Source organism: Dreissena polymorpha, chromosome 3, assembly GCF_020536995.1.
Source record: "Dreissena polymorpha isolate Duluth1 chromosome 3, UMN_Dpol_1.0, whole genome shotgun sequence".
NCBI classification, from domain to species: domain Eukaryota; kingdom Metazoa; phylum Mollusca; class Bivalvia; order Myida; family Dreissenidae; genus Dreissena; species Dreissena polymorpha.
In genome coordinates, this window is record NC_068357.1 from 78,404,719 (window position 1) to 78,419,421 (window position 14,703).

The window sequence follows — 14,703 nt, forward strand, 5'->3', positions numbered from 1 at the left end:
TCAAATAGTTTTCATCCGATCTTTACCAAACTTGGTCAGAAGTTGTATCTAGGCAATATCTAGGTCAAGTTCGAATATGGGTCATGCCGGGTCAAAAACTAGGTCACAGGGTCACTCGGTGCATTTCAATAACTTTTATCAAAGCGTTTATTGGGGGCATATGTCATCCTATGGAGACAGCTCTTGTTTTTTTTTTTTTGTTGTTTTTTTTCGAATTTGGTTAAGCGCTTCAAGGCCATCCTGGCCTTCTTGTTTAACTTGGATATTACTGCTAGCTAAAAGCAGTCTTTGAATTTGGAATTTCACAGACTTGATACCAGAGCTCCAGATAAGGGCCGTACAGCCGTAAATACGCCTTTTTCATGAAGATTTACGCATCTATTTTTATAAACTGGACGTACAATTACGACATTAATATCCATTTTACGTATTTACGAAAAAAAATTGGTCGTACTGATACGTCTGCGTCAGCATGATTTGTTGGTCTCAAACCTAACGGCGCTTTTCGTTAATTTAAATTACCGAAAAGTTGTAGAGTGGGTTCATATATTATTGTCTATTCTGTCGCGTGATTTCCTGTAACTTGTAAATCCGTCAAAAACGATATGTCTGCGCGCAATTGAATGCCGGCTTACCGAAAGCGGCTCAAAACAACACTTTGTTGTCATATAATGACTACATACAGTGTCTTCTTACCATCCTGACATTAAATCTGTAAACCCAGAAAGACATTGTCGACCCGATATTAAACGATTTGATTGCATCGGTGGCGTAAAACGTTAGAAAACACGATGAGAAACGGATGAGACAGTGAAATAAGTGTTCATTTACTTAGCTTACTAGTTGGCTTGTGTTTTCTTGTCAAGAAAAATGAAGAAATAGTATTAGTCATGAGTTTTAATGTGTAGTTGTATAAGCATCATAATTCAGAATGGAAAACCTAATACAGTAACTGTTTAAGAAGCTACATATATTTATTATAATTGCTGCAAATGTTTCTATAAAGTCAGTTATACACCCTTCAATATCCAAGAACACGGGTAGTACAGTACTACCTGTATTTTTGGATATGGTAGTACAGGTACTAATTGATTTTAAGCGTTACTCCTTTTCTTTCTGTCAGTGGCAGTACCGTTACTTATTTCACAAATCCTTATCTGGAGCTCTGCTTGATACATCTAGGTACATAAGTGAATGTGCATAAAAATGTTGCTTGATAAGTTTCAAGAATGTGAAGCTCAACCTTTGAAATGCCTTCAATTCTGTTCATCGACTGGTAATCTCCAACAAAGGCAGGTTGATTCGTTCCATGGACCAACTTGTAACAACTGGAGATATAGCAAAATTTGATCGTGAACAGTTTAATATCCTTCATGATTATAAACGTTCATTTGACTCAAACATTTATTTACTGACATAGCTGAACCTCTTTTTGCTCAAGTTTACTTCCTTTTGAGAGAAAAGTTTTTCTTTTGTATCTTTTATTTGTGAAACAAAGTGAAGAGCATCAATCAATTAGAAACGCTATAATGCTGTGTGTGGGGCCATGCACTTCCAAAAAAATCAGAAAATGTCACACAATTATGCGTTTTAAGGGCTTTTAGAGGCTACTTAGGCACTACAGAGTTGTAAGCATTGAACATGTCTGTCTGTAGGTACATAGGCTTTAGCCATTTTGAAAGTTCAATTGACATTTTGTTTAACTCTTCTTTTTTTTTCAAAACAAAACTCAAATTAGGGTACACAAACTAAATGTGTATGAATGGGAAAAGTTTTATGTGTTGATTTATCTGTTTGTCCTTAATCATGCTGAATTTTGGACATGCAGTTGTATCAACAAATACAGGTTTTAATTAGAAGTAGGATCCAGTTGTATGCAATTTAAAGTTACTTTTATAATATAATGTAGCGATGTGACCCTATAAAAACTGTCAGCGATGTTGGCATTATTTATGTTAGTGTTGATTGGTTTAACAACACGCACCTGCTTGCTCACGTGACCATTATTGTTTTTGACTGATGCATTTCGATCACATTCAGTTCTTGTGGACAGTTTCTCTAGAAAGTAATCGAGTAGCTGCTTTTTGAATACATTATTTCAATCAAGTAATACACTTCCGTTTTCATCAATGACAACAAATGTCATTGTTGAAATAGAGGCTATGCAGTATCTAATGTATGTTGATGGGGCTAAGCCCGGTAAAGCACTTTCAAAATAGAAAATTTACAATGATTAACAGAAAAAGAAAGCCAAGAAACGGTACGAGGACACCGGAGAACGCTCTTTCCAAGCGCTCTGGTGTAACTATCGACCGTCTTTATTCTAGTGACTGATTAGGTGTCATTGTATTCACTACTATTGAAACAAATGTTCTGCTTTACTATATGTAGCATTTAAGTGCAAAAATGTTGTGGTTTGTTATATTTTTGGTTAAAAAAGTTTGGGCATGTAAAAAATATGTTTGGCATGTAAAAATTCTTAAGTAACTGGCCCGACTGGCAACTTTTCAAAGCTAATTTCGTAGACTGAATTAATTATGCAAAATGTGTGCACACAATAATTAACAAATTGTGTGCTTATAAATGAAATGCAGCTTATGCGTTAAAATTGTGACAACTATGTTTAATTTCACTATGTATTTTGTCAATAAGACAAACAATGCCTCCATAGTCCAATCAAGCATTTGAAGTTGCAAAATATAGTTGTGACAACTAATAATTATATAACCAAAAAGTTATGAAATCATATTGCTAATTTCTAACAATATTGGTTGAGGTCACACAATTTCTAGGTGCCCAACAACCAGTACTAATGGATCAAATGGGTTATCGGAAACAATTTCTGACAATTTTATTTTGGATTAACAGGATTGTAAAAATCTCGCGTTTTGTTGGCACATCTGGCTTATGAAAAACGATTGGCATTTGAGTTGTATGAAGTAGCGTCATTGGTCTGTTGGTGACTGCAGGTGCTGGATCCAGCATTCCGTGGCAGCTATGGCAACGTGAACAGGTGGTTTACAACCCTCATCAACCAGCCCCAGTTCAAGAAGGTCATCGGTGACTTCAAGCTCTGTGAGAAGATGGCGCAGTTTGATGGTGAGCAATGAGTTGAAATATCATCAAGATTTTTACAATCGGTATCTATTCTGATTCAAAGCAGGATCTTTTCTGGTCGATTTTATAGCAGCATTTTGGTCTTATTTCTTATGACAAAACATTTCATTTTGTGTCAATGTTTTTTAAACTTTTTTCTAGTTTAACTTTGTTTAGAAATTTGGCTCTGTTCCTCATCTCTTAAGTTTGATTTAATTCCACATAAAATATATATTCAAGTACACAAAGACACAATTCTAATATTCTCTTTGTCCCAAATTCAGAACTGCAATCCCCAATTGATGCTTTGACTTTCAGTTGTTTCGAAAAAGAGCTTTTATGTTAAACGTTTTAAATCAAAGCAATTACACTTTTTCCCCATTTAAAGTAAATTAACACTAAAATTCCTAATGTCATGGGTAAAGACATATTGGGGATAACTTTCATTTGGTAGAGAGTGGAGGCTATATTCGGCTAAAGCCGTATAATAAAAGGCCCCTTCTATTTTCAACTGTGTCATCATGAGGAACATTTACACTATTAATTAGGCTTTGTAAGAAGGTCAGTGCTTTAAGCTAAAATTTCTTTTATAAGAAAATGTTTGTGTAACAACATTTACATGATATATTTTTGTCTTTTTATCTAGGTAAGAAATATGCAGAGTTGCATGGAGGTGATAAGAAGAAAAAAGAAGACGGAGGGGACAAGAAAAAAGAGGAAAAGAAGACCCCTCAGAAAAAGGAACAGCCAAAACAGGAGAAGAAAGAGAAGCCAGCGAAGAAGGTATTGGGGAGGGGATGGACCAGATTTGACGTGTATGAATCATGGATTAATTATACACACATACATTTCTGTATTAATTTGCATGTGTATGCCCATGTCATCTACTACTGATGTTGTGAGGCATGTAGATGTGTATGTCCATAAGAAGTTAACCCAAACAGTCACTTTGGTATATCAACAATACTGCTTCCTACAAAGCTTTGATACTTTCATGGATGTTGTCTTTGAACACTATCAGCACATTCACATCACCTTGACCTGACATTGAACTACTTGTGGGCACATCCAGAAGGTCCAAATTCTTAGTTAACCCTTTGCCACTTAGATAAGTATTTTGACGCATTTGTAGTCCCTTAGAAAGTTAAATTTAATTAAAGACTTCTTACTATATTCAAATTTTATAGGCTATATTTTTAACCCTTAGATACTGATGAGCAGCAAACAGCATAAAACCTGAACAGACTGAGAGTTACTTGCAGGCTATTCTGGTTTTATGCTGGTTGCAAAAGCCATTTTCACTTTGCTTCTGATGGATAAAGGGTTAAATAACACATTTTGTCTAACTTCAATACTGCTTGCTACAAAGCGTGTATACTTGTATGGAGGTTTTCTAAGAACTTTTAACACAACCATGTTTAGTTACCTCATTTTCAACTATTACATTTATCTACTTGTAGGCCAAGATTGTTGGTGACTTTGACTGTTTGCCTATCATCAAATACTACTTAAAAGTGTATATAGCCTCTTTTCCTATACATTCGACCACCTAAGGATTGATTCTCGCGCATGCGCGTTGTAAGGAAATATGGTGAACTTATACTGTGCTCAATTCATCGCCTGACATTCATTTGATATTATTTCAACACAAAAGTTTAAAACAATCGATGCATAAGTATCTATTTACTTACCTTTTGACCTTAACAACCGGATATCAGAATCAGCTGAAGTTTCCTATACATTCGTTGCTTTTGATTGGCTCCTATATTTGCGCACTTTGGCGGGGTTCATGACGGGGAAATTAGTTGTGATGAAGAAGAACGGAATGCTATTTGATGTTTGTAATCAATTTTTGTAATCAATTTTAATAATCTAACGATAATGCGTAATAAACATGACCAGCAGTAGCTAGCAGACTTCACACTTTCAGTATTCAAACAATCTTTTCGTGGAGATAAGTTTAACAATAATAATAAAAACAATGCGGGTAGTAGTTTTCACACCACAAACCCACTTAATAACTTAGTAAACTTGAAAAAATACAAACATTTTGAAGAAAACATTGTTTAACAGTGGGAGCAGACAAAAGTGTCTCCCCTTCGCAACACAACCTTCTCATGACAGAAAGAAAGGTGTACCCAGTGACCGCATTTATCGCACTGTCCCCAATTGACAATTGTCAAGTGTGCGATCATTTAACCCTTCTGGCGAAAACCGTTCACAGACGCAACAAACTTCTGTGTCTTCCACATCAGACCACTCGTCAGACTCTGACAAGTCCATCTTCTCTTGCTGAAGGCCACTGGTGCTAGGTTTGGGGCTAATGTGAGAGCCCCCCCCACCCCCCCCACACACCCCCAAAAAAAATAATTTGTCTTTTCCTTTTTATATTTTTGAAAGATCATCTAATAAATGACCACACCCCACATTATACTCCCTCTCAACCCCCCACTACCCCCCCCCCCCCCCCCCCCCCCAAAAAAAAATTAAAAAAAATTTAGTTTTCCTTTTTAGCTAACCTGAGCACAACGTGCTCATGGTGAGCTATTGTGATCGCCTTTTGTCCGTCGTGCGTCGTCAACATTTACCTTGTTAACACTCTAGAGGCCACATTTATTGTCCAATCTTCATGAAACTTACTCAGAACATGTGTCCCAATAATATCTTGGACGAGTTTGAAAATGGTTCCGGTTGATTGAAAAACATGGCCGCCAGGGGGCGTGGCAGTTTGCTATAGTAAAACCTTGTTAACACTCTTAGAAGTCACATTTATTGTCCGATCTTCATGAAACTTTGTCAGAACATGTGTCCCAATAATATCTTGGACGAGTTCGAAAATGGTTCCGGTTGGTTGAAAAACATGGCGGCCAGGGGGCGTGGCAGTTTCCCTTATATGGCTATAGTAAAACCTTGTTAACACTCTAGAAGTCACATTTTTAGTCCAATCTTCATGAAACTTTGTCAGAACATGTGTGCCAATAATATCTTGGACGAGTTCGAAAATGGTTCTGGTTGGTTGAAAAACATGGCCGCCAGGGGCGTGGCAGTTTTCCTTATATGGCTATTGTAAAACCTTGTTAACACTCTAGAAGTCACATTTTTAGTCCAATCTTCATGAAACTTGGTCAAAACATGTGTCCCAATAATATCTTGGACGAGTTTGAAAATGGTTACAGTTGAATGAAAAACATGGCCGCCATGGGGCGGGACAGTTTTCCTTATATGGCTTTACTGTATGGTAAAACCTTGTTAACACTCTAGAAGTCACATTTGTGCTCCAATTCTCATGAAACTTGGTCAGAATATTTGAACTAATAATATCTGGGCTAAGTTCAAAAATGGTTGAGATCAGTTAAAAAGCATGGCCGCAAGGGGGCGTGGCATTTTTCCTTAAATGGCTATTTACTACAAAACCTTGTTAACACTCTAGAAGTCACATTTATTATCCAATCTTTATGAAACTTGATCTGAACATTTGTTCTAACAATAGCTTGAGTGAGTTTGAAAATGGTTATGGTTTGTTGAAAAACATGGCCGCCAGGGGGGGGGGATTTGTTCTTATATGGCTTAAATGAAAACTTGTTGACACTATATTGGCCACATTTATTGGCCAATCTTCATGAAACTTGGTCAGAACATTTGTCCCAATGAAATTTTGCCAGAGATTGAAGCTGGGTCATATGAGCTCAAAAACTAGGTCACAAGGTCAAATATAAAAAAACATGTTAAAAGTCACATTTTTGGTCCAAAATAATCTTCATGAATCAGCTTGCATTTTTTTCAGAATAGTCTAGTTCCTTTGGCTTTCAGGTGAGCGCCTTAGGGCCTGATGGCCCTCTTGTTTTATTTTTGAAAAATCATCTAATAAATGATCACAGTCCACATTATACCCCCCTCTCCCCTTTCAACCCCCCCCCCCCCCCCAAAAAAAAAAGAAATAAATTTGTTTTCATTTTTGAAAGATCGTCTATTAAATTATTGAATATGAACAATTTCCCCATGACGGCTTATGTTATACTGTCAAGCACTAGAATAGTCGAGAGCGCTGTCCTCTGACAGCTCTTGTCTTAGTTCTTAATCTAATCTTAATTCGTATGTCTCAGAATTAGTTTGTGAATACATGCCCTGACCTCATTTTGACACAGAAATTGATCTAACTTTGTACTCAGACTTGTTCATATTGGCCAGTTAATAATTACTGAAAAGCCTTCAACTGCAGACATCCATGTTTCTTGAAGAAAGCATTGTGTTTTATTTATTTTTATTCCTGTTTTGTTAGTGTCAAATATGATGCGGATTTAATCACAGATTCAGGGCCAAAAAAAAACTTTGCAAGGGGCCTGTTTTTCTTCCCCTTAACCAAAAAGGCCCTTTCCCCTACAGAAATTTCTTTAAAATCATGCATTTTCTCTAAATTTCCAATCTACCTCAGTATTTTTCATTCCCCAAAGCCAGAAAATTGTGTCTTTTTTCCCCCTTTTTCCCCGAAAAAAAGGCTGTGGCTCTTTCCCCAAAGTTGGTGTTTTTGCCCATAGATTAAACTAGCATAAATAATTATTTTGCTAGGTCTGATTCTCGAGCAGTAATGTTACATGTGTTTCTGTGTTTTTAAAGGATGACAATGATGAGGATGTGGATGAAGATGCAGAAAAAGAGGATACTAAAGACCCCTGGAAGGATTTGCCAAAAAGGTAAGTGGGACCAGTGGGATATGCTGCCATGTAGTCAGTTTTTATGCCCCCGATAAGTTGGCATATAGCATTTGAACTGTCTGTCCGTCCGAAAACTTTAACATTGGTCATAACTTTTGCAATATTGAAGATAGCAACTTGTTATTTGGCATGCATTTGTATCTCCTTGAGCTGCACATTTTGAGCGGTGAAAGGTCAAGGTCATCCTTCAAGGTCAAAGGTAAAAAATATAATCCAAGGGAAGTAACAAGCTTTAAAGGGAGATAATTCATATTTATCATTTGGTAGGTACAGATCAATTTTACAAGGAAAAGTAATATTTTTAAAGGTATAATCAATAACAAAAATAAATTAAAGAGTTGCAGTAGGGGGCATTGTGTTTCTGACAAAAACATCTCTTGTTCTTCCTTTTCTGACTCTTAGTACAAAATGAGTGAAAAACTTGTTAAAAAAAAAAAGAGTAATATTTGGTTCAAATATCAAATGACCAATCACAAGACTATGCAAAAACCTTATATAACAAGTGTAAGACTTAAAATCCTTTTGCATTTAGCAAATAAATTGAAATTGTGTCCAGACTGTCCCAGTTTTCCTGCCTACCCCTTTTAAACAGCATGCCATCCCTATGTACGCCAGGCTGAATATCTGCATGTACTTTTTTAGCCCCTTTGACTTTGATGCCTTCAAACGGTGCTACTCCAACGAAGACACTGTGACTAAGGCTCTGCCATATTTCTGGGAGAAGTTTGACAAGCCCACCATGTCCATCTGGCACTGTATCTACAACTACCCAGGGGAACTCAAGAAGATCTTCATGACAAGCAATCTAGTGGGAGGTAGGAATAGGTCTTGGACTGAAACTTGTCATTCATCGTACAGTGTTAAATAATTATACACAAATGCTTACCATGTGAAGACAAGGTATAATATGGAAAACCTTTCTCCCTGTCTCAAAGTTCACATTTAAGGCTCAATCTGAATGAAACAGTCAGGATGCTTATCTTGAAAGATTTTAAATCCGAGTCGCATGTGACTGAAAACTAGGTCAAATGCTAGCGAAAAAAAATTGATAACTTTTTAGAGGCCACAATTTTTTATTGAACTTTTTTGAACCCTGGTCATAACATTTAACTTGACAGTATCTAGGCAAAGTTTTAATCTAGGTCACATGCTGCAAAAACTAGGTAAACTGGTCAAATTAAAGGAAAAAAACCTTGGTTAAGTGTCTAGAAGCCACAGATACAATTAAATTTCTATGAAACTTACTAAGAATTTTTATCTTATATCTCGAGTTTGAATCTGGATCAGTGTGTACTAGAAACAGCTCCAGAAGCAACAAGTATGACTCAACAAGGTATATGAAATTTGGTCAGAATGTTTATATTGACAATATCAAGGCCATCTTTGAATATGACCCAATTGTGGTAAAAACTTGTTGACCAGGTCAGGTGTTCGTCTATTGGTATACCTTGAACTCATTTGAGTGTTGTTAAGTCATCATGTCTTTAATTCTCAATTAAGATTCAATTTTATGGCAATAAAAAAAATAGTTTGTATACATTGCTGTTAATGAGGAAAATAAATGTTTGATATAAATCCAGATTGACAATTTATGATGAAGAGGCTAATTAAATTCCGAGGCAACTTATTTTTTTATCAGCAGGTGAATTTAAAAAAAAGTAAGACGAAGGTGTTTCCTTAGCAACAGTAAGTGAATAATAACCTTTTCAATAGTTTCCTCACTACAAGAGATCGGGGCCTGTCTTTGTTGTGTTGCAGGTTTCATTCAGCGTATTGAAAAGATGCGCAAGTTCTCGTTTGGCAGCATGTGTGTGCTAGGAGAGGACGACAAGAACCAGATCAGTGGTGTGTGGTTCTGGAGAGGCCAGGACCTCGCCTTCCCCGTATGTAGCCTTCAGAGAGACATTGCAATAGTAGTTATAACTTGCAGTTCACTACCAGTTGTAGGTAGTGATAGACACAAAGTACTGGTTCTAGGCCCAGGTAACGGACTCGAGAGCGTTTCAAATAAGGCTTTCTATGCTATCAAGCTAAAATAAATAGGTTTAAACTATAGGTAGTTAACTGTACATGATATCCTTTTATGATAGTTTGTACCAGCTCAGTTGCTGATTACTCTCAAAAGATCACATTCAATCCCACCCCCCAATAAATTTAATATTGTTTTCCTCTGACTGATTTTGTGTGTGTCATGAAATTGCGTAATTATGTGATTTATATTTGCTCATCTGTTGTCACAATATATGCATGTTCATAGTATACTGTGACCTATGAAGCATAATAAAGACCTGTTCGGTTCTGGTTGCTTTTAGTGTCGGTTGAAGTTACCAAATTTAGGTAGTTTTAAAAAGATTCTGCCATTTGCAAAGCTTTCAGACATGTATTTTTGTTTCAGTAACATAAAAAAAATGCAGATCTCATTTAAGATTTTCTCATGATATCCAAAGATATCTATCATAAGAGTAAAATTTTAATTGAGCCTTGATCAGGGAAACCTGGGCTTAATGCACATGCAAGTGTCACTCCAGATTAGCCTGTGTAGTCCACTAGATGAAAATTTTGGTTGAACCCTTTCAGTGCGGGAACAGAATTTTAAAGGCCTTTGCAAACAGTTTGGATCCAGATGAGACGCCACAGAACGTGGCGTCTCATCAGGATCCAAACTGTTAGCTATTCTGATAGTATTGTTTGAAAAAAAATCAAAGAAAATGCTAATTTTAGAAATTCAGCAGACAACATTTTAGCAGACGACAAATTTCCCAGCATGTAAAGGGTTAATTGAAGTGTGTTCTTAGTGAAAATGCAGTTGAGGTTGACAGTGACATTCCAGATTTGCCTGTTTGGCTTAAAGCTCACTTTTCCCAGACAGCATATCTGGTCTTGTATCAAAGGCACATTAACTGTTTTGTTTGCAGCTGCACCCAGATTGGCAGGTTGATTACGAGTCCTACACCTGGACCAAGCTGGACCCTGATGATCCAAAGGCAAGGAAGATGGTGAACGAACACTTCGCCTGGGAAGGCGACTTCGATGTCTGCCCTGGACTGAAATTTAACCAAGGAAAGATCTATAAATGAAAACTGTTTTAGCTGAGACGGATTGTATTGTGTTATTTATAAACCCCCAGTTGTGAAGACCAGGACGCAAGAAGCGAGTGCTATCTATTTATTGTTGAATAGATGCAAAAAAAATAAACAAGAAAAACCTGTATTGTTTTATTAGCTGGCATTTTTCTGGCAGAGCCCATAAGGTTCGATATGACATCATGTACCTATACTTTCTCTATTGTGATTATAGAGATTTACCTATAGCAGAGTAGCAGAATTGCACAGGGCTTTCCATTTTTATGGTCAACCCTTAAATAAGTCTTGCCCAGTTTTGTGACTACTTTATTTGTCAGTGTTCTGGCAAACACATAAATAACCTTTGTTTTTATTGGCTACTGACAGATTGATAGAGTAACAATCTCAATGCATATATATCATATTGTATTTAAAAAATATACCTTATGGAATTCTGCTGAATGGATGATAGAATGTAAGCACTCAAGTGGAAAGGGGATTATACAGTCTCAGTGCACAAAGAATACAATCTTACACATTTTCTAGGAAGGTGACCCTGCTATTTTGTTTGTCTGGCTTTATACCAGGAATTAATTATTCTTGAGTTGGTCCATTCTGAATTGTTCCAGAGTCTCAAATACTGTGTGCCAAGTAATTGTAAAACTATTCACGAGATATCGGTCAACAGAGTTTTGCTTTTATTATTTCGTTAAAAACATGAATTCAGGCTCCCTTACATTAAAACAGTGGTCATTTCAGGCTATAATGCGATGACACGCAATGTGGTCTGCTATTTCTTGTACTACAGGTATACCACATTTCTGGAAGGTTGATGATGAAACAAGAAACCAGGTAATGTAAATAATTGTGAAATCCTAAGGTAGGCTGCATGAAAGCCAGGGCTTGACACTTAACTTTTTTTACCTACTGACCCAAAGGACCACCGGCTTTCAGAAATTACTGGTCCTCCAAGATTTCAAGTGGTCCGACAATTTCTCTGTTATTTTACCTAGATTTCAACTTACTTTCCGGACTATCCACAATGTATTACCAATTACCTATGTTTTCAACTGGTTTCCACAAATTCAACTGAGTTCTTATTGTAAATGTAGTCCTAAGTAAACTTCAATGATGGTTATTGTGTTCAAGACATGGAATTAACAAAAACTTGTTAACAACTATAATTACAAGGGTAAAATATAATTTCAAAGAAATGCCTTACAAAACTGCACATTCATACGGCTTATCTCGAGAGGAAATCCACACCTTCCAGTCAGCTTTTTGCTTTACTATTGTATTGGCCTTTCCTTGAAATTTTACTTAATAATATCTTTATAACCATGCATTTGTCCTTTGATTAAGTTTGAGTTTGGTAATGTGTGTTATAATTATATTGTAATATCAGTTATGGAATTAAAACATAGAGAATAATAGGTTAGTGTTGATTATAGATCAGGTTTATCATGCGAGGCTTACAAAACAAAAAGCACAAGCCTCGACGAGTTTGCATTCTCCTAGCAGAGTTGTTGTTCGTTGCTCACCATACATTAAGGAAAGATCTCGGATCACAAAAGTTACAGAACTGGAAAGATCTAAGATCACAAAAGTTACAGAACTCTGCTGCTAAACCAGTAAAAAAGCAGGAGGGTGGAAATTTGGATCAGACAATGACATTATCTTATTTATGGCTATATACAGGAAACTATCCATATTAAAGTCATATGCATGTATTAAATGGTTTTAACAACTGAGCATTTTTTCTTGTTGAGCATAACACAATTTATTTCTTGCCAAGGCTCTTGCTTTTTGTTTTCTAAGCCTCGCATGATAAACCTGATCTATAATCAACACTTGCCTATTATTCTCTATATTATTGATGCACTTGGCAAATGCAGGTGACGAGGTGCGTGGGAAAAAAGTTGTCCCGGTTTGGCAGTTGATGACGTCATTTCGTGCCGTTGATTATAGATGAAATTTAATAAACACGGCTTTAATCAACCGAATTCGCTGTGAAAGTGAGATAAATTGTATATTTTTACCTTTTACAGAGTAATACAATGTTAACATCAAATTGTATTTAAACATAATTTTACATATGATTTAAACTCTTCCACAAAACAAGAGAGCCAAACCTGTAGGGTGGCATATCAAGTGCGAGTTTCGCTCCGTTCCATTGATTTTTGGCAAAGTTATGCCTCATGGACTTGAAAGAAATTGTGTCCAACCTTCATTCCTTTTTGTGGAGTTTTTGAATGCGCGTCTAGCTATACAAATTACAGATGTGTGAGTTTTGTTCTGGTCCATTGATTTTTAGCAAAGATATGGCCTTGGACTTTTCTGTAAGTTTAAACAGGATGTGTTTGTGAAACACTTAATGTACCCTCATATATTTGACCTTGAAGGATGACCTTGGCCTGACCTTTCACCATTCCGAATGTGAAGCTCCATGCCAAATATCAAATTGCTATCTTCAATATTGCAAAAGTGTATATAAAATGAGCGATTTTGACCCATATATTTGACCTTTGATCTTGAAGGATGACCTTGACCTTTCACCACTCAAAATGTGCAGCTGCACGAGATGCATGCCAAATATGAAGTTGCTATTTTCAATATTGCAAAAGTTATTGCAAATGTTAAAGTTTGACGCAAACCAAAGACAGGACAAAAACAATATGTCCCCCACTATAGTGGTGGGGGACATAATAGAATTCAGATATTTAGCTGATTTTTATGCCCCATGATGGAATAATCGGGGGTATATTGTTTTCGGCCTGTCAGTCATTCTGTCCCAAAACTTTAACCTTGGCAATAACTTTTGCAATATTGAAGATAGCAACTTGATATTTGTTTGGCATGCTTGTGTATCTCATAGAGCAACTTGATATTTGTTTGACATGCTTGTGTATCTCATAGAGCTGCACATTTTAAGTGGTGAAAGGTCAAGGTCATCCTTGAAGGTCAAATATATATAGCTTCAAAGCGGCGCAGTAGGGGGAATTGTGTTTTACAAACACAGCTCTTGTTGTCATGCGAGTCTACCTACATGATATACAGAGGAAGTGCGAGTTTTGGTCTGGTCCATTGGTTTTTGACAAAGTTAGAAATTCTCTTTAAAATAACATTTCTGATTTTTTTTCAAAAACGCTTTAAGATAATTACAAAGGCCCGTAACTTTGTCCAACATCAATGGTCCATAACTAATTTTTTTAAAGGGGATATAGCCACTGGATCGCCTCAAAGTGCAGTAGGAGACACTGTGTTTCACAAACGCAACTTTTGCGACTATAACCACATGGTTGCCATGTTTTTCAATGGACATATTTCAATCGTTGAAATCGCTAGACAACAACTGTTGTAAGTTTATGAAGAATGGGCAAACAAATGGTCTGAGCAATTTCATAAAGAGTTCCTTAATTAGACCTTAGTGACCTAGTTTTTGACCCTGAGTGACCTGAAAGAGGAAGATTCCGTAAGGGAAACTGTTTTCACAAAGATGGGAATAAATGTTGCATCTAGTGTTCGAAAGGTAAATGCTGACAACAAACCACTGACAAATCTTAGGTGATTACATAACACATTTGGAACTTTAACCCTTTCCCACTCAGAGGTTAATTAAGTGAAAATGGCTATGTGCAAACAGCATTAAACCATAACAGCCTGCAAGTAACTTGCAGTCTGTTCAGGTTTATGCTGTTTGCTGTTCATTTGTATCCGAGGGTTGGAAATGAAGCCGTTAAAAGTTGAATCTAGTAAGAAAGGTCTTCAATTAAATGAACTTTCTAAGGGACTACAAACACGTCAAAATATGTATCAAAGAGGTAAAGGGTACA

The 14,703-nt window shown here is 36.5% G+C and overlaps 1 protein-coding gene across 1 annotated transcript in view; it reads left to right on the forward strand.

Moving 5' to 3' along the window:
* The window catches only part of LOC127874863 (elongation factor 1-gamma-like), a 30,685-nt gene extending 19,669 nt beyond the window's left edge, over positions 1 to 11,016 (forward strand). The window contains exons 6-11 of the mRNA XM_052419524.1: positions 2,970 to 3,099; positions 3,743 to 3,879; positions 7,711 to 7,787; positions 8,451 to 8,623; positions 9,567 to 9,691; positions 10,724 to 11,016. Of these exons, the coding sequence (XP_052275484.1) occupies positions 2,970 to 3,099; positions 3,743 to 3,879; positions 7,711 to 7,787; positions 8,451 to 8,623; positions 9,567 to 9,691; positions 10,724 to 10,885 (804 nt within the window). The 3' untranslated portion in view covers positions 10,886 to 11,016. The remainder of the gene's footprint in view (positions 1 to 2,969; positions 3,100 to 3,742; positions 3,880 to 7,710; positions 7,788 to 8,450; positions 8,624 to 9,566; positions 9,692 to 10,723) is intronic.
* Positions 11,017 to 14,703: the final 3,687 nt, after the last annotated feature.